This window comes from Triticum aestivum, chromosome 6A (genome assembly GCF_018294505.1).
Source record: "Triticum aestivum cultivar Chinese Spring chromosome 6A, IWGSC CS RefSeq v2.1, whole genome shotgun sequence".
Taxonomy (NCBI): Eukaryota; Viridiplantae; Streptophyta; class Magnoliopsida; order Poales; family Poaceae; genus Triticum; species Triticum aestivum.
In genome coordinates, this window is record NC_057809.1 from 410,548,931 (window position 1) to 410,569,206 (window position 20,276).

A 20,276-nucleotide genomic window follows, 5' to 3' on the forward strand; every position below is an offset into this window, starting at 1 on the left:
GTACCCCTGAGTTTGTTGGTTAGCACGTCTAAACGCCATTAGTGGTGAGTTCAGTCTCACTCCACCTCATTTTTGGTCTTCTATTTAGAACCCAGCAGACCCCTCTCGTTTGGAAGAGTTCACTCCCCACTTCACCCCAATCTCCCTCAACCTCATGACTACACTTACATAGCTCGATCAAACCAGCAACCGACCACCTCGCATGTTTTGAATGGGAACTTATGTAGCCCACTCATGTTTTAAATGAGGAAGTATTTTACAAGTACTCCCTCCGTTCCTAAATACTTGTTTTTCTAGACATTTCAACAAATGACTACATACGAAGCAAAATGAGTGAATCTACACTCTAAATATGTCTACATACATCCGTATGTAGTAGTCATTTGAAATGTTTAGAAAGACAAATATTTAGAAACGGAGGGAGTACATGACAATACATAGTTTTACCGTAACACAAACCACCCAGTCAATCCGCCGATTACTCTTATTTTCCTGCCGCGGCTCCTCCCCGAAATGCATCCCCCAGCTGCCCCTCCTAATCTTCGTCATCCTAAATTTCAAATTTCAAAATCTGGACATGCTATTTGTCGCTACAAATCTTGCATCGGTGCTCCCATGGCCCTGCAGCTACGCAAGTGTGCAGTGTTGCCTGCTTGTTTGAGTTTCTCTTCGTCTGTTGTAAGTGCATTGATTGTCATATATACTACTAATCTCATACAACTTCAATTATTTCTATCATTCCGTAGCAACGCACATCTATACTACTATATAGTGTATCCGTTTGAATTCATGCATTGCAATGTATATCGGGCCGTTCATTGGGTCCATCCGACGGCCAAAAGTGCTTGGATTCACAGCTACAGTAGCGCTGAGTGTCATCTGGATTGTTCCAGAGGCAGCCATGAAGTAGCATAGAGTTAAAACTATCTGGGTCGTTCTAGAACCAACCCACTGCATGTCTGCAGCAGGTTGGAGCTAACTGAGTTTCCAGAGACCAGATTCCACACTCCTCGCATCCCCTCGGAGCAGCACAAATTATTTCAACAAAGTAGACTCGGGCAGCGGTACATGTGGTTGATAGGTAGGTTGCTTCAGTACTACCAAGTCTGACAAGCGGTAAAAGTAAGACGAAGAAATATATAAAACTAAACAGATTGAACCAGTGCAGTTTTGGGTGGAAAGCTATAGCAAGAAAAACAGTGCATCGGCCACATATATGACGTCACTGACTTGGTGTGCACTTTTGGATCGAAAGCTGTAGCAAATGTTACATTAAAACATAGCAATAGGTACCCAAATTTAATGTATACTACACATTCTTTGCATGTGATAGTTATTGAGTACTATGTTTTTAAGGCGACGCTTTGCTTTAAGGCGCTGGGGGGGGGGGGGGGGGGGGGGGCTCGATGCCTAGGCGACGCCTTACAGACGCCTTAAAAACGTAGATTGAGTATATGAACATGAGAAGCTTTCTTATTTAAATTATAGGCATTTCGTTTCTGCTTCCATACACGCACAATTTTCATTTGTCTGGAATCATTTTTTTTTAGGATTTCTCAAAAGATTCCATGTAGTGTTTTCTTCGGCCCAAGTCAACCCACAATGTTAAGACGCGCATTGCGCGTGCATACATACTAGTACGTTATAGAACTTGCGTCGCATGTTCAATTTAGTGCTAGAACCTTAAAAATATGGTTTTATGATCATCTAACTTGTCTCAAGCGTGCAGATACAGTCACAATACATGTATGTTGGTGTATCCATGCGTAGGCCCCATTTGTCAGTGAGTTATGGCGTTGGGTGCGTCATAATTTTACACACAAAACCCTCATATTTTTTCTATTTGCGGAAAAAATCAAACACACTGACAAATGTTTTGCATAGAACCCCCTAACTTCCTTTTATTTACAACAAAAATCTAGCAACAGTCGTGCACATATATAAGTGAAAATAAACACCAAAAAAGTGCGCCAGGATTCGAACCGGGATGGATTGTTTTAAGGCGTGACGGACTAGCCAATAGTAGTTTGAGTATATGAACATGAGAAGCTTTCTTATTTAAATTATAGGCATTTCGTTTCTGCTTCCATACACGCACAATTTTCATTTGTCTGGAATCATTTTTTTTTTTAGGATTTCTAGTGTTTTCTTCGGCCCAAGTCAACCCACAATGTTAAGACGCGCATTGCGCGTGCATACATACTAGTACGTTATAGAACTTGCGTCGCATGTTCAGTTTAGTGCTAGAACCTTAAAAATATGGTTTTATGATCATCTAACTTGTCTCAAACGTGCAGATACAGTCACAATACATGTATGTTGGTGTATCCATGCGTAGGCCCCATTTGTCAGTGAGTTATGGCGTTGGGTGCGTCATAATTTTACACACAAAACCCTCATATTTTTTCTATTTGTGGAAAAAATCAAACACACTGACAAATGTTTTGCATAGAACCCCCTAACTTCTTTTTATTTACAACAAAAATCTAGCAACAGTCGTGCACATATATAAGTGAAAATAAACACCAAAAAAGTGCGCCAGGATTCGAACCGGGATGGATTGTTTTAAGGCGTGACGGACTAGCCAATAGTAGTTTGACCTCCAGCTATTTTTTCGAGATATGTTTGACCTCCAGTTATTTTTTCAAGAGATGTTTGACCTCCGGATGACAAATATTGACAAGTACTGAAGGACTCATGTGGAGCTTAATTGGTCTGCGGATACTGCGGCCCTTTTTGCACAACTTATTTTTGAAAAATATCTGTAAAATGTAAGTAATATAGTTATGCTCAAATATTTCTGTGTTACAATATTATATATAGATAATGATTAGTAAATAAAAACATTTAAATATAGACATATGCATTATATATAAAATATTTAGTACAACGTAAGTAATATAAATATGTGTATTATATATAAAATATTTAGTAAAACATATGTATTAAACTTACGTGCAAATATTTTTGCGTTAAATATACTATACATACAAACGATGAGTAGTAAACAAAAACATCTAAACATAAACCTGTGTATTATATATAAAATATTTAGTTAATATTGACACCAAAAATGTTTATTAAATAAATATGTTTATTGAATTGTAATTTTGAAAAAAAAATGTAGTACGCACATTTATAAAACACATATTTACACAATACTCAGATTTATAAAATATTTTACCAAATATTTTTCATATAATACACAGATTTATATTTATTTACTAATCATCGTGTATGTATAATATTTTTAACACACAAATATTTGACCATAACACTATTACTTACATTTTTCTAAATATTATATATATAATACACAGGTTTATATTGAAATGTTTTTATTACTAATCATATATGTATAATATTTTTTTTGCGAGAGTATGCATAATTTTTTAACACACAAATATGTGGACATAACTTTATTACTTATGTTTTATGTTTCTTTTAGTCTACTTACATTTTACAAAGATCTAAAAAAATAGTGCCTGCCAAATGAGCCGCAGTATCCGCAGCCATTTAATTTCCACATGGGTTCTTGTTTAATACGTATAGGTAAGTTGTTCAAAGTATACATCCTCCGCTGAATTGTTGAGGTAGCTGGAGCGTCTCATGTTACAGTAGGTGGTAGACGGTAGAGGGTATGAATCTTGACGGACCCTCTTCTTGGCTGTTAATATTTTTTGCATATATATTCAGGACTGCTATCTGGTTTTTCTGTGAATAAAAAAGTGAGGTAGTTTTGTGCAAAAATACATCACACTGGCGCCTTTCTTCACTGACAAGTAGGGCCATACACAGTGTTCCATGTCAAAAAAAAAAAGTAGGGCCATACACATGAATGCGCCCGCATATGTGTATTGTGACCGTATCTGCACGCTTGAGTCAAGTTAGATGACCACAAAACCGTACTTTCAAAGTTCTAGCATAAAACTGAACATGAGACGCAAGTTCTATGACTCTCGGTGATATTACCTCTACGTTATACTAGTATAGGCTAAATTTTGACGATAAATCACGAGTGGACATGCAGCCACGCGAGGTTGGTATCCTGCCCGTCCATTCCCATGTGATTCGTGCATGTCGAATACATCAAGCGTGTATAATTAATTCCATGCATCATATACAACTTGTATGGCTTGCGTATTACCTCTCACATCGGCAGCAGACGGCCCACAATGCAGCCTCACACATGATTTTAATCATTCCTGGATTACTTGATTGCCTGCCATGCATTTACAACTTGGCAGCTCGCAGCCATTTAAAGGAGGGTTGGCAGTATGTGGGAAATTTATGACAGTTGGCGTGTGCTCGATACGCCTTATTTATCTGCTTGCTTGCTGATGTTTTGTGTGTGCAGTCAGTCTTTGTAGAAGATTAGCATGGTTAGATATTGCCAGGAGTCTTGATTAATTTGTAATGCATTGAGGAGTTTTGCACAGGCCATTTGTACCTGGGCAACCATAACACAAAGCTGTTTGCACGGTAGGTGAACCAGGTAGCACATACTAGTACACTGAGGAGCTTGATGGAAAACTAATTACTACCTAGTACATGAAGGACAACAGTGAAATGAAGCATTACTAGGTACTGATTGGCCGTCCGATGATCTAAAAATGGGTCACAGCTAAATGAACAAGGCGACGAGGATGGTTGCCCAGGGTTGAATTCAGTGGTTGTGGAGCTTATCGAGGATCAGTGCAAAGAAGAAAACAAAGAGAGGTCCCATTGTTGCCTTCTTTATTTTCTCCATTTTCTTCCCAAACAGATTTGTCGTCTAAATACTGAAACCCTTTACTATGAAATACTCATCTTCCAAACATGTCTGAAGGAGGAAAATATTTGTGATTTAGTTGGATCGCCATGCAAAGGAGAAAACAAAGAGAAGTTGCTTTATTTCAGGGAACCTTGATTTTTGTTGTAAAGGTGTTAGCACAAGTTTAGAACCAACTTCTGCTAGCATAACATGAGAGATGCAATTTTCATCTAGCCTAAAAAAAGGCAGTTTTGGCAAACCTGCTATTGCAATACAGGGTTGTCTGTGAACATACATAGTAAGCAAGAACCTTTTTCTTAGGCAAGGAAGCAAGAACCTAGTAGCAAAAACTAGAGCAACAATCTTCACCATCAGACGAACTGAATCCCATGAACTAGGTTGACCAAGGATCCATAGTTGGGTGAGTAATTTTTACTCCCTCCGTTCCAAAATAGATGACCCAACTTTGTACTAAAGTTAGTACAAAGTTGGGTCATCTATTTTAAAACAGGAAAAGTACTTACTAAGAGCAGACCTCATTTGCTACCACCCAACCCAGGCCATGAATGTTAATTACTCTGACGGGTAGCCAGCAGCCCTCCATCCTGACCATAAATATACATACCAGTCTCTCTCCACCAAATGCAATAATAGCTGGCCAACGTCTACTGTTGCGTATTCACTCACTTATCCCTAAGTAATTCCATAGTCCAGTCAAGCACTATATTACGTGTGAATCGCATGGCAGCAATCGTCGGTCAGGATAACATCTTCGCGTGGCACCATGTCCCAAAAATCCGCGTCGAAATTTTTTGACTCATAACCCCCCCCCCCCCCCCCTCATCCTATTCCCTCAGAAAAGGTCTACAATTTTTTTAAAGGCCTACAAATTTCTTATTTAGTCAAACGGTATAAAGTTTGTTCAAGTCTGTAGCAAAAGCTATCAAGACCTATGATACCAAATTAATAGATACACTATAAAATATATTTTTTCATATTATATTTGTTCAATATTGTAGTTGTTGATTATTTTCTACAAGCTTGATCAAAGTATTAATCATTTGACTCTATCCAAAAATTATAAACCTTCTTTTTAAAAACGGGGGAGTACAGTATTTTTCAATTGGAGTGCAAGGATCAACAGGTTCATCTTGATCGAGGGGGAACGACTTTGACGTTCTTCTTGATTGGCTGAACTTAAAGCCTTGCAGGATAAAGACCTACTATGAGGTTGCACCTGACGCGCCGCCAAGATTGGAACCTGAAGCATTCGTTGACGCACAGACACTTGTAAAACAACAAATATAATGTTCATCTCATATATATAGGGTGCCGGAGGCAAACCACCATCAACCTATGAGTTTCACACCCAGAATATAAGCATGCCATGTGAAATTCTCATCATTGTACAAGAAAAACCCTTGTGGTGGACTAATCGGACACAAATTATCACACATGCCTGCCGGTGATGACATACTGAACCAAACACCACACACCAGTCACTATCTTTGAGCCAGCTTCTTAAGGTGCTGAAACAGCTTCTGCTTTATCCACTGCCGGTCATATGGCAGAAACGCATGGATTTCATGATCATATCTGCAAACAGAAAACATAGATATATGTTTAAACTCTGGACAGGAACATGTGAATCAACTTTGCCCCGCAGCGATCTAATAACGATTGATGGTCTTAAAAGTTATATTGTACTCACACTAGCGCACTGATGTCAGCTAGGCCGTCGATGAAGTTGTACAGGTCGGTGATGTCATAGGTTATGTTCGGGATCATTGGGTTGATATCCCTGATTTTCCTTTCATAGAGACCACAGATTCCTGACATTTCCATGGAGCGGTAGCAAACAGTTAACGAATTTACAAAACAAAAATGAAACAACAAGCAATTCTGGAGGGAAAAAAAGAATTTGTTTTCTATTACGGCATATGACATAACCATCACTTTAGTAGCGAGCAGTTGGGCATAGAGTAGGGAACATGAAACATTGGTCCTTCTCACTAGAATACTTCTAATTTGATACACTGCCACAGAGGAGCTACCCAGTTCATCTTTGGTTTCCTAAAACTCGAGCACTCAATAGTTTAATGCATAGACAGATAGAGCCTTAAATATTGACCATGCCTGCAACTAATAATAGGATAGGATAGGCACAGGCTGATCATTATTAAAATTTTAAACTAGTCATTTTTAACACAGCCAAAACTGAGGGGAAAGACTTGTTAATGAGGAAAAAACGGAAGAGGTTGCAAATGCAAAACATAAGAGCAACTACACAAAATCTCCAGTTCACATGGTGATCACTATGATCATGCTAATAATATTAACTGGGCTAGTTAATTGAACATTGCAGCACAGGTTCCATAAAGAAACTACACGTACCATCCAATGCATGGTTAATTGAATTATAATCCATGAACGTCCTGGAGCTCCTGTTTTGGGATGGTTGCATCAGAATAATGGTGTGCCTCCCAGCCTACAATATGCGCAAAAAGAGATTAAGATATCAACACACACAAATTGCTACAACATTACCAATGGATTAATTTTAATCTTTGTTAAGATACCACAGTGAACAGCAATGTATATTAATGGTTGCTAAATAAGTGGGATAAAGATTTAATAAACTTCTCCATATCTGAGTGCTAAATAGGTTTCTAAAATAGCCGCTATTTCTAGATGCAACTCTTGTACTAACAGAGCCAGTACTACAAAAGTGAAGATTGTCTGGAGTACCCATTGATAGCATGTGAGGTATGGTTCCTCTGTTTAAACAGCTTGATTGATACCATGATATTCCTAAGTTGAAGGATATTATGCAATTATCATATCCACAAAACTTCTTGTCAGGTAGTAATAATAGTTGTAGAGTGAAGCAAACGCAACCCAATACGATGTCTTGCAACAAGCAATAGTATTGATAACATACTTAGTCATGCAATCACCAAATAGCTTTCGTTCTGTTTGAGAAAAAGTAAAAATTTCATATCAAGGTCCAACAACATGCTAGATCCTCGAGGCAGCTGCTGGATGGCCGCTTAGTGCCTACCGCCTACCCCGCTTAAGCGCAGGCTAGGTGGAGGTCTAAGAATGCGGAAGGTTGAAGAAGGCACATATTCGTGAAAGAAAATATTAAGAGAATAAAAAGGAGTCAGTGTAGACTGCCCAGTCCATTAAAGCACCAGAACGACGCATATGCACACAACACGAAGTTAGGGCTCCCCCAAGATTCTCTTCCATGCAGCCGACTCCACCCCCGTCCCCATTTCCGCTAGCCCTAACTCCATGAGCAGGCAAGCAGCAGCAGTGCCAGCAACCAGACAGGTACCACAATACAATGTTCTCTCCTTCATCCTTTCTTCCCCATGCTGCCTCCTCTCCTTCCTCCACACTGTTGATTCCTCACGGGAGAAGTTTGATGCGCCGCCAGCTGCCTACAGCCTCAGGCTTCCTCACAGCACCAAACGATGCCTTTTGCAACTCTTCAGATTGTGCGCACGTAAGGTAGTTGCGATTTTATGCCGACACATTGTTTCCTAATATAGGTAAGATCGACTACGCATCACATTGATGATGGCAACTCTTAAGAAAGGGGAAGCAGAAAATTTTGAATAATGATTCAGATAGCAGGCATTACTTCCTGGCAGTAACTACATGCTCTGCTTGAAAGGTAAATTCTCATATTGTGCAAGCCAATAACTATGCTCTTCTAAATTGCAGGAAAGCTTTTCATGTGCATTTTGTAGGAAGTGTTTAAGCATAACTGATGGCAAGATGGATAATAAGTAAATAAGCAGCACTCGATCTTTAATACTGGGCCTAAATATCAGATATTTCTTTTTCTTGCCGAAATTAACTTTTTTTTGATAATATGCCCTGATTGCCTCCTTGCCCATAGACCATAGCATAAGTACTTCAGGTGAAATACATAAGGGGGGAAATACCACAAACAAAATACTTTGTTCCGCAGCCATCTTTATATTTAAGTCAAAAGGCTCTTTTTCTAAGCTATGTTGCACTGGTACGCATCCGACATGAGATTAGCCATTTTTGAAAGAATTGTGAGTATACTTTGTTTCACAAGCCATGTTGTATATAATCCAAAAGGTACGTTAGGCGGGCGGCCAATATATGCACAATGTTGTCGAGGGTGATGTGCTGTGGCATGACGGGAATCGGCCGATTGTGGAAGATATGGGTTGAGTTCCAAGAACTCAGGAAAGAAGTAATTTTTTTGCGGTCACCACCAATCTCCAAAGAGAATATATACACGGTGCACATGCTGATCCAGACACCCCAGACACAACCGCCCCTAAACAGTAGGTTACAGGAGAAACGTGGAAACTAGTTACTTCGAATCGAACTCAAAATCAATGCACATTATCTACGCCTTTTCTTGTACCAAACATTATTGCTTAGCTACAAAGAAAGAAAAGACTATATGAAAATGGGCAGTGAATGAACGAAATCCAGTTGTTCTAAGGATTCGGATTCGGCAGTCGAGACATCCATATCTATGGAATTACAAAAGGAATAAAAGGATCTGAATCCGACCCGGGGACAGACTCAAACCTTAGCACAAACATTCACAGTGGCATGCGTTCCCACGTTAATCAATAGCGCTAGGTGATCATCAACGTCTTCGGATAGGCCACGGCTCGGCTCGGCTCAACACATCCTCCCATAGTCCCTTTTCTCAGCTTAAAACCTAAAAGGCTATACATAACTTACTTTTCTATATGCTCATAGTTAAAAAAGGCATGCCTAGGCTCTAGGGTGGGTTTTGGTCAGAAAAACGCAAAGTGCTTAATTGCGCTTAATCTGTGCAAGGCCGTTGATTGCGGTTATATAAACATTTTCTATATAACCTACTTTTCTATATGCAAAGCGCTTAATTGCGCTTAATCTGTGCATAAGGGTGGGTTTTGGTCAGAAAAGCGCAATGCTGTGGCAAAACGTACAATTAACACCTAGCTCTTTTTTTAACAATATATATGCTTAGAAATAATAGCAGCTGGAAACATGGAAGATGCACCCTAACTAGCCGGCAGCAGGCAGTGCATTAGCGGAAAAAAAACAAAAGGAGACACGAGTTTAGATTCTACGAACTCCTCCAATCTACAGACTATAACCAACCAACCTAGGCTTCCAAGGGAACTTCACCTGACCTCAGTGGCCGCACAAATTCTTGCGGCGGTGGTATACATGGAAGGAGGTCACCTAGACGAAAGAGAGGACAGGGGGCTCACCATTGCTAGGAAGGACTGTCGGGAAGGAGAGGATAGTGGCCCGCGCAGATCTGCCGATGCCCGAGAGGAGAGGAGAGGAGAGGAGAAGGGGGGCAGCGGTGAAGAGCGGTCGCCGTCGCTGGTTTGCCGAGTAGGCGAGAGCGAGAGGGCGAGCAGGGAGGCGTCTGGAAGATGTTCTAGGGTTAAGTTTTTGTTTTTTGTTTTTTTGGGGTTGTTCTAGGGTTAAGTGTGGGGTGACGTCGGCTCCGACTGGGCCGGGCCGTGCCGTGCGACCCTGTCCGGATAGGTCCACGTTCACTAGTTGGACAACTTTTTTCTTTTCTTTATGATTATGAGGGGTCGCTGTTTCTCAAAAAAAAAAAAGAGGTCGCTAGTTGAAAAACTTGCTCAGCGTGTCTGCGCCATGTGTCTGAGGCCTTTTTTGGTTCATAGGATAAGATTATCATAGGAATAGGAATTTTGTAGGAAATGAATGGCATATATCTCAAATCCTATGAGTAGGAATAGGAAACGAGATGTCATTTGATTGATACCAAAGGAATTTTTTCATTGAGTCTAGGCTTATTTTTATTTTCCTATGAAATGTGAAGGATAGAAACCAATCCTATGTACGAATAGGAATCTATTCCTATGAACCAAAGGGCTCTAAAGGAAAAAATTCTATAAAATTCCTATCCTCTAAAATTTCTATGAAATTTCTCCAAACTAAAGGAGGCCTGAAAGTCTGAAATGGATCGGCCTGGACAACTAAATTAATCTACACCGGAAGAAGAATCCACGCCAAATTAATCTTCACCATTTCCAGTATATTTCCGGAACAAGCAAATAAGTATCACACCCAAGGATTTAACCTGCACAGCTTTTTTTAGAATATTTAAATTGTATACTTTTCTAGGAAAATTTAACTTGTACAGTATAGTTGATCGGAGTACTACAGCTTGCGGATCGAACACATATAAAATACACACTCCCCGAAAAAAAAAACACGGAATCTCTTTATTCTTCTAATTATCACGGTACAGATACCCTGATGCAAAGAATTATACATACAAAACCACCATAAAAGAATCCTGTATACTTTTTTTTGGCGAGATAAAAGAATCATATACACATGTGTAAATATATGGCCAACCTAGCCTGCACCTAGCAACTAGTACTAGCATATAGCATAGCAAAGCAGATATATATACTCGATCGAACAACACTCCGTGTTCTCTAAGATGCCAGAACCGGTTAGGATTATTTGTAGGACCAACTCACCTCCGCATATATTTCCACAATACCACTTGCAGCACCGGACTCTTGAGTAGCTTGGACTAGCGTGTAGTACTTGGGTCATCAGGGCTTGAATGGGATGGCGAGGCCGCTGGCGGAGACGGAGACGAGGAGGACAAGGTACCCGCACGGCAGAAGACGCCTCGCGAAGGCCTGGAGGCGCGGCTTGCCGGAGAGGGCCGGGATGTGCAGAAAGACGGACGTCGCCATCTCGGCGGCGGCGGTGGCGACGACCACGGCGAGGATGAGGTAGCAGAAAACAGGACCGAAGATTGGTCCGGCCTGCGGCGGGTGGAAGGCGGTGCTCATGCCGAACGCGAAACTGGCAGAACCCACTGCCCAGAGAGAGGTTGCGAGCTGCGCCTTCGTCGGGGAAGCCCCTGGGAACACGGACCGCGCGATCTCGCTCACCGTGGGCACTTGCGCTTCCAGGTCGAGGTCGGGCGTGGCGGTGTTGTTGGAGCTAGCGGCGGATGCCATTGTGGCTGCTGAATTGCTGGAGCGAATGAACAATTAATTAAGCTGCAGCTCCTGGTGCTAGTAATACGAATTGAATAATAATTGTGCCCGATAATATTTATAGTGGCTGCAGCAACGAGTGTGTGGTCCGGTACGTCCTCATCAAGTTCCCTTTTCCTCTGAATAATAATGGCGCACGATGGCCAAATGTAATATAAGCTGCGAAAGCAACAATTGTCACCAGTACCTATCCATGATCCCAGGTTCACGACTTCATTTTCCAAATCGCCGTTTCTGTCCAAATCGTCGAGTTCACGCGGTTTTGTGCAGCCACGGAGTATAGAACTACGATGAGATCTTGTGGAGAGTCGACGAGTGCCGTGTAGGCCGAAGACCAACGACCGAGGGCGTGGGCGCCTCCGGTGGCCCATTTTATTCTCAGGATAATATCACATGAAAACCAACCTTCAAAAAAATCATAAAAGCTAATTTTGAAAGTTTAAAAAAAACTGAAAATATATATTTGATGTTAAGAGGGTAATGTTCTATAGGCGCCCCAAACTCTAAATCACATTACCGGATATGAGCTATAAAAAAACAAACTCAGCATGAATAGTGATGTTACTGTTCGACACTATGTAATGATGATTTCTTTTTATAGCTCGCATCTCGTAATGTGTTTAAACTTGAATTTTCGCATGGATATAGGGCATCACCCTCTTATCATCTCATCTTTTTTAATCCTTTCTGAAACTTTAAAACAACGTTTTCGTGTGGTTTTCATCGGTTTCCTACATTCAATGTTGGGTTTCATGTGATATTCTACCTTTATTCTGAAACCTTTGCATTGTGAGTTTTTTGCTTGGGAACACAATAGAAACCCTTATAGACACCTTTCGATGTGGTGCACAAGCGTGGTGCACAAGGGGCTTGAGGTGGCCGGCGGCTGGGTCTCCCCCCGTGTCGCCCATGAGAGCGACGCAGGGGTCATGTGCGTCATGCAGGTAGATTGTGAGCCTATAAGGCCAACTTCAACACACGACACCATCCGGTCCGGGGTGTCTGTGGCCCAAAGGGACGCCACGGCCCAACACGCAACCCCATCTTCATTTTTTGTCCGTGTGACGTCCAGCCCGCTCCATTTCCGGCACAAAATTACGCCCGGTATGCGTCCAGACGAACAGCGAACGAACGTTAACGTGTCCGCTCCGCATCTGCCTCGGGCCCATGTTGTAGCCGCCCACCTACCTCCCACCGCTCGCATTTACGGCGCACGAGCGGGGCGCGCGTGCGCGCCGCCTGTCAGCCTCCCAGCCGTGGGGTCGGCGTCCTTTTTAATGTGGAAGTCATGGACCTGTCAATCCACACTTCCACTCCCGACAACGCGTGCCTCCTTGAAGCCCGACATGCCCAAACCCTAGCTCTGTCCGCCTTTCCTCCACCTCGCAGACGGCGGAATGGGCTGGCATTGGATCCCGGCCGCAAGGGGAAGCACGACCACGAGGTCGGGTCGTCCTCCGACCATTGCAGCCGCTCCTCCAGCGTTCCACATGTCACCGTCGGTGACCGCTCCTCGCATGTGGCTGTACACCAAGGCGGAGATATGCAAGCGTTATTGGGAGACCGGCACACCGTTGCCGGGGAGCGACATGCACCTCCCCAATAACTGGCATCTCTCTGCGGATCGGGTGCCCATTCCACCGATCTCAGTGAGCGGCCGCGGCCGCCGCGAGGAGATCGACCGCCGCCGCGCCTGCCTGCCGCCGGACCTCTTCCACGACGCAAGGTATGCCGTGGACTCCCTGCCGTGGGATACATGGCTCCGCGACGAGCACGATCTACAACGGCAATCCTTTTTGCCGGTCGTCCTCCCAGTCAGCCGCGGGCGCATGGGCGTAGGCTGGTTCGCGGCCTCACGCCCACTCCTTCACCGTCCTCGCCACCACCTGCTCCGATGACCACCAAGGAGGAGCTCATGAGGCTAGTGATAGAGGACTCCGTCTGCACCCATGACGAGCACCAATGGTAGGGCCTCGAGGAGATGATAGGCCCACCCCGCGGTCGGCGACGTCGCCATCCCAAAGCTCGACGCAGTCGTCAAGGAGGAGGCCATGGAGGACGTGCGCGAGGAGGAGCCGGCGGCATGGAACCCGACCTTGGTCGGCCAGTCCTTGTCATGGACGGATACGGTGTCGTGCATGCCGAAGCCCGGGTGGGTGGACACTGGCACGTGGTCACCGTCACCGCCACAATCAGAGGTTGTGCATGCGCCACCGCAGGCGCCATAGCATGCGCCTCCGACCTGGAAGAGGCCGCCAGCCGACCTCTGGCAGCCACCGCCGTACGTCGACCTCACCGGGGACGACGACGAGGACGACAACAACTAAAGACGACGAAAGCCACAGTGGCAACGACCTTATCTACTTTTTTGTCTTTTAATTTTAAGTTTAGTTAAGAAATGTATTGGACTGGACTTTTGTTGACGTTAATGTTTATATTAATATTTTAAAATTATTTGCAATGTCTATTTGGGTTTGTTTGAGGGTCAAATTTCTAAGTCCAAAAGGCGGACAGTTTGGGATGCGGTGGACCAGTTGGGCACACCGACAGCTGCACGACCACGAGCGGACGCACGTGTCCGTTTTGCCTACCCGAACGGGCAAAATCCGGACAAACCGGACGTCCCTTTGGGGTCGAGGGTTGGAATTGGCCTAAGCACAAGTGAAACAAAAAACATCAAAGGTTGTGCTCAGAATGTAGCAGCAATCCTATGAACAAAGTGCAAGTAAATATGGCACTGCAGATTTTGAAGTTACATGGGCCATTAGAAAGAGACGAACATATGTGGTTGAATAATAGAAAACAACAAAGAAAATTGCCATTCGGACTGAGCCGACCTACTGCTGCTACTCCTCGCCGACATGGTGCCGTTCATCTATGCTCAATGCTAGTAGAAAACAGTCAAGCACACATTAAACAATTAACCAAAGGAGCCAATGTAGCTCTTCTCCGGGATATCATCCTTCACAACCACAATTTAAAAGAGCAACATGACCATGCAAGACATACTAAATGAAGACTTCTCCTGTTAGTAAATTGTCAAATATTCCAGAGGAAATTCCTTGTAGTTAGATTTGAAGCATTGGCGAGAAACAATTCATCAAACATCCAAAAGTGCATTGTCCAACATCAAGAAAAAAAGAGGTTACCTAGCATGGGTGCAGGATTCAACCTGGGCAGAGAAAAGGTAAGCATGCATAACTTGCTGTGGACAGGACAGAGAAGCGGAGCTCAAGCCTCGATCTCGTCCTCGTTGAAGTCGTTGACAGACAGGTCCTGCATTGCCCACTTGTAAGGACAGTGCATATCGTGTGTTTCAGTGCGGATTGTACATAGAAAAAATGATTGCAGCATGCTGTTGGCTGCATACAACCTCGTAAAAATGACATAGCTGATGCAAGTATGTTTTAGTGTCAACTGGAACAAACATAAAACTCCAACAACAAATATGCAAGTTTGGAGTGAATAATAACTTATTTTCTTCATGCCTAATATAATTATAACATGACCCTATATAACCACCATCAACCTATGAGTTTCACACCTACTCCCTCCGTTTCTAAATATAAGTCTTTTTTAGGGATTTCAATACGGACTACATACGGATGTATATAGACATATTTTAGAGTGTAGATTCACTCATTTTGCTCCATATGTAGTCCGCATTGGGATCTCTAAAAGGACTTATATTTAGGAACAGAGGGAGTAGAATATAAGCATGCCATGTGAAATTCTCATCATTGTACAAGAAAAGGCTTTCTGGTGCACTAATTGGAAACAAATTATCACACATGCTTGCCGGTCACGGCATACTGAACCAACACCACGCACCAGTCACTATCTTTGAGCCAGCTTCTTAAGGTGCTGAAACAACTTCTGCTTTATCCACTGCCAGTCATACGGCAGAAACGCATGGATTTCATGATCATAGCTGCAAGCAGAAAACATAGATATGTTTAAACTCTGGACAGTAACATGTGAATCAACTTTTGCCCGTAGTGATCTAATAATGATTGATGATCTTCAAAGTTATATTATACTCACACTAGCACACTGATGTCAGCTAGGCCGTCGATGAAGTTGTACAGGTCGGTGATGTCATAGGTTATGTTCGGGATCATTGGGTTGATATCCCTGATTTTCCTTTCATAGAGACCACAGATTCCTGACATTTCCATAGTGGTAGCAATTCGGAAGAAAAAGGAATTCTGACTCTATTACGGCATATGACGTAACCATCGGTTTGGTAGTGAGCAGTTGAGCATAGAGTAGGGAACAGGAAACATTGGTCTTTTTCAATGGAATAATTCTGGTTTGATACACTGCCACTGAGCTACCCAGTTCGTCTTTGGTTTCCTAAAACTCGAGCACTCACAAGTTTAATGCATAGACAGATAGAGCCTTAAATATTGACCGTGCCTCCAACTAATAATAGGATGGGATAGGCACAGGGTGATCGTTATTGCAATTTTAAACTAATCATCTTTAACACAGCCAAAACTGAGGGGAAAGACTTGTTAATGAGGGAAAAATGAATGAGGTTCCAAATGCAAAACATAAGAGCAAGTGAGCAACTACACAAAATCTCCAACTGACATGGTAATCACTATGATCATGCTAATAATATTATTTGGGCCAGTTGTTTGAATGTTGCAGCCTATGTTTTTAAGGCGACGCCTTACCGCCTTAGGGAGGGGGGCGCGTTGGCGCCTAGGCGCCCAAAGCGGTCAATTTTCCAAAGCGGAGGGGGAGCGCTTCGACGCCTAGGCGTCGCCTAGGCGTCGCCTTAGGGACGCTTTAAAAACATAGGTTGCAGCACAGGTTCCTTAAAGAAACTACACTTACCATCCAATGCATGGTTAATTGAATTATAATCCATGAGCGTCCTGGGGCTCCTGTTTTGGGATGGTTGCATCAGAATAATGGTGTGCCTAACAGCCTACAAGATGCGCAAAAACAGATTAAGATATCAATACACACAAATTGCTCAAAGACTACCAATGGATTAATTTAATCATTGTTAAGATACCACAGTGAATAACAATGTATATCAATGGATGCCAAATAAATGGGATAAAGAGTTAATAAACTTGCCCATATTTGGGTGTTGAATAGGTTTCTAAAATAGCCGCTATTTCTAGAAGCAACTCTTGTACTGACAGAGCCATTACTACAAAGTAAAGATTGTCTAGAGTACCCATTGATTGTATGTGAGGTATGGTTCCTCTATTTAAACAGTTGATGTCCCTTAAGTTGAAGAATATTATTCAATTTATGGTATCCACAAAACTTCTTGTCAGGTAGTAATAATAGTCGCAGAGTAAAGCAAACACAACCCTAGACAATGTCTTGCAACAAGCAATAGTGTCGATAACATACTTAGTCTTGCAATCACAAGTTCTACTTGAGAAAAAGTAAAAAGTTCATATCAAGGTCAAAAACATGCTAGATCCTCAAGGCAGCTGCTGGATGGCCGCTCAGCACCTATAGCGCCTACCCCGCTTAAGCGCAGGCTAGCTGGCAGTCTAAGGCCCTGTTTGGTTCGGCTGTGGATTTCTAAAAGCAGCTGTGAAAAATCTGCTGTGGAAAAACAGCTGTGGAAAATCTGATGTGAAAAAGATGTAGGTCATTTGGCAAACCAGCTGATACAGCTTTTTCAGATTTTGGCCCGCAGCGGAACCAGATTTTGGAAAGCACATCCTGGGCTGCTTCCGCTTTTGGTTCAGATTTTGGCAGCGGATTTCTGGAATCGGACTCTCCTGGGTTCGCCCTTTGGTTCAGATTCTGCTGCGCGGCAGCGGAATCCGTCGATAAAAGCTGAACCAAACAGGGCCTAAGAATGCAGTAGGTTGAAGAAGGCACACATTTGTGAAAGAAAATAGAGAGAATAAAAAACGAGTCAGCAAAGACTTGCCAGCCCATTAAAGCAGCAAAGACTGCCCACCAGAACAACACATATGCACATGACATGAAGTTAGGGTTCCCCCAAGATTCTCTTACATGCAGCCGACTCCACCCCCGTCCCACTCCTGCTAGCCCTAACTCCACAAGCAGGCAGGCAGCAGCAGTGTCAGCAACCAGACAGGTAACACAACAGAATGTTATCTCCTTCGTCCTTTCTTCCCCATGCTGCCTCCTCTCCTTCGTCCACACTGTTGATTCCTCACAGGAGAAGGTTGATGCGCCGCCAGCTACCTACAGCCTCAGGCTTCCCACAGCACCAAACGATGCTTTTTCCAACTCTTCAGATTGTGTGTGTGTGTGTGTGTGTGTGTGTGAGCTAGCTACGATTTTTATGCCGACACATTGTTTTCTAATATAGGTAAGATCGACTACGCATCACATTAATGATGGCAACCCATAACAAAGGGGAAACAGCCAAATTCAAATAATGAATCAGATAGCAGGCATTACTTCCTGGCAGTAACTAAATGTTCTGCTTGAAACATAAATTCTCATATTGTGCAATAAGCCAATAAGTTTGCTCTTATAAATTGCAGGAAAGCTTTCCATGTGCATTTTGTAGGAAGTGTCTAAGCATAACTGAAGGCAAGATGGATAATAAGTAAATAAGCAGCACTTGATCTTTAATACTGGACCTAAATATCAGATATTTCTTTTTCTTGTTGAAATTAACCTGCTCGATAATATGCCCTGGCCCCTGGTTGCCTACATTCCCATAGACCATAGCGTACATACTTCAGGTGAAATACATATAGGGGAAAACACCACACACAAAATACTTTGTTCCGCAGCCATCTTTATGTTTAAGTCAAACGGTTCTTTTTCTAAGCTATATATTGCACTGACAAGTATCCGACATGAGATTTGCCATTTTTGAAAGAATGGCAAGTGTACTTTGTTTCGCTACCCCTGTTGTATATAATCCAAAAGGTATGTTAGGCGGCTAGCCAATATATGCATGATTTTGTTGAGAGTAAAGTGTTTGCAGCATGATGGGAATCGGCCGATTGTGGAAGATATGCGTTGAGTTCCAAGAACTCGGGGAAGCAAGTGATTTTTTTGCTGTCACCACCAACCTTCAAAGAAAATATATACACGCTGAACATGCTGATCCAGATACCCCAGACACAACCGCCCCTAAACGGTAGGTTACAGGAGAAACGTGGAAACTAGTTACTTCCAATTGAACTCAAAACCAGTGCACATTATCTACGCCTTTTTTTATACTAAACATTATTACTTATATAACTATATAAAGAAAGACTATGAAAAATGGACAGTGAATCAACGGAATCGAGTTGTTCTACAGATTCGGATTCGGCAGTCGAGACATCTATATCTACGGAATTTCAAGAGAGAGAAAAGGATCCGAATCCGACCTGAGGACGAGCTCAAATCTTGGCAGAAACATACATAGTAGCGTACGTTCCCCACCTTAGTTGAGATAGCACTAGGTGACCATCCACAGCTTGGCTAGGCCACAGCTTGACACATCCTCCCATAGTAGCTTAAAACCTAGAAAACTATATTTCTAAGATGCATTGTATGAGCACAGGCAAACATGTGCCGACAGAGGGGACATAGCTAATATATATATGCAACGCAATATATAAGCTATTTTTCTATATGCTCATAGTTTTAAAAGGGCAGCCTAGGCTCTAGGCGGTAGCGGAGTGCTTAATGTGTGCATAAGCGTGGGCTTTGGTCAGAAAAGCCCAAGGCGGTGGCAGAACATACAATTAACGCCTAGCGTTTTTTTAACTATGTATATGCTTAGAAATACTAATACTACAAGCTGGAAACATGGAAGATTGGAAGATGTACCCTAAATAGCCGGTAGCAGGCAGTGCATTAGCAGAAAAAGCAGAGTTTAAATTCTACCAACTCCTCCAATCAAGACTGCAACCTCTCCGAACTACAGCCAAACAATCTAGCGTTCAAAGGGAATTTCACTTGACCTCAGTGGCCGCCCAAATTCTGCGGCGATGGTATACAGGGAAGGAGAGCACCTAGACGAAAGAGAGGACAGGGGGCTCACCATGGCTAGGAAGGACTGTCGCCTGTCTGGAAGGAGAGGATAGCGGCCCGCGCAGATCTGCCGACGCCCGAGAGGAGAAAGGGGCAGCGGTGAAGAGCGGTCGCCGTCCCTGTTTTTTTTTAGCAGGGAGGCGTCTGGAAGAGGTAAAGTGTGAGGTCAATTCCTATTTGGCGCGCTTTAAGCGCCCGTTTGCAAACAAGCGCCCCCCCCCCCCCCCCCCCCCCCCCCCCGCCCCCTCCCGCGAGCTGGGCCGGCCCGATTCACTTTTTTCTCTGTTTTTTACACTGCGAAAAAAGCGCAGAAAGTGTGATTCAAACCCGCCACGTACGTGTTTGGTATACGATAACCACCCGGCCACCTCACCTTGATGTGATTACATACATGTTTTGCGTATTTTCTTCTTTCTTCTCTTTTTTTCTTTCCTTTCATTTTTCATTTTTCTCTGTCCCTTTTTTCTTTTTCTAAT

General features: G+C 43.0%; 2 protein-coding genes across 7 annotated transcripts; both read right to left on the reverse strand.

Annotated features, from left to right (window-relative positions):
* Window positions 1-6,041: 6,041 nt before the first annotated feature.
* On the reverse strand, window positions 6,042-10,225 carry LOC123127683 (enhancer of rudimentary homolog). The gene is made up of 4 exons (XM_044547467.1): window positions 10,015-10,225; window positions 7,148-7,241; window positions 6,465-6,585; window positions 6,042-6,349 (listed from the first exon to the last, which is right to left on the reverse strand). Exons 1-4 carry the CDS (start codon window positions 10,015-10,017, stop codon window positions 6,256-6,258), a joined length of 312 nt encoding a protein of 103 aa, XP_044403402.1. The 5' UTR covers window positions 10,018-10,225; the 3' UTR covers window positions 6,042-6,255.
* A 772-nt stretch (window positions 10,226-10,997) lies between these two features.
* LOC123127681 (enhancer of rudimentary homolog) lies at window positions 10,998-19,965 on the reverse strand. Of its 6 annotated transcripts, none has more exons than XR_006462739.1 (6): window positions 19,811-19,947; window positions 16,654-16,747; window positions 15,853-15,973; window positions 15,640-15,739; window positions 14,958-15,084; window positions 10,998-11,785 (listed from the first exon to the last, which is right to left on the reverse strand). XR_006462739.1 is itself a non-coding variant. In XM_044547466.1 (5 exons), exons 1-4 carry the CDS (start codon window positions 19,811-19,813, stop codon window positions 15,646-15,648), a joined length of 312 nt encoding a protein of 103 aa, XP_044403401.1. In that variant the 5' UTR covers window positions 19,814-19,947; the 3' UTR covers window positions 14,495-15,084; window positions 15,640-15,645. The 6 variants fall into 6 exon arrangements, 3 of the variants coding, with proteins under 3 accessions (XP_044403399.1, XP_044403400.1, XP_044403401.1); XR_006462740.1 differs by lacking the exon at window positions 10,998-11,785 and adding an exon at window positions 14,495-14,833; XR_006462741.1 differs by having other exon boundaries at window positions 11,996-15,084; window positions 15,853-16,747; window positions 19,811-19,965.
* Window positions 19,966-20,276: the final 311 nt, after the last annotated feature.

Coding starts and splice junctions, on each gene's coding strand:
- LOC123127683 (XM_044547467.1), bottom strand. Junction 6,586..7,147: donor AATTAACCATGCATTGGATG/GTACGTGTAGTT, acceptor TGGAAATGTCAG/GAATCTGTGGTCTCTATGAA. Junction 6,350..6,464: donor GCTGACATCAGTGCGCTAGT/GTGAGTACAATA, acceptor TTCTGTTTGCAG/ATATGATCATGAAATCCATG.
- LOC123127681 (XM_044547464.1), bottom strand. CDS start 15,007: ATGCATGCTTACCTTTTCTCTGCCCAGGTTGAATCCTGCACCCATGCT. Junction 11,786..14,957: donor GAATCCTGCACCCATGCTAG/GTAACCTCTTTT, acceptor CATTCGCTCCAG/CAATTCAGCAGCCACAATGG.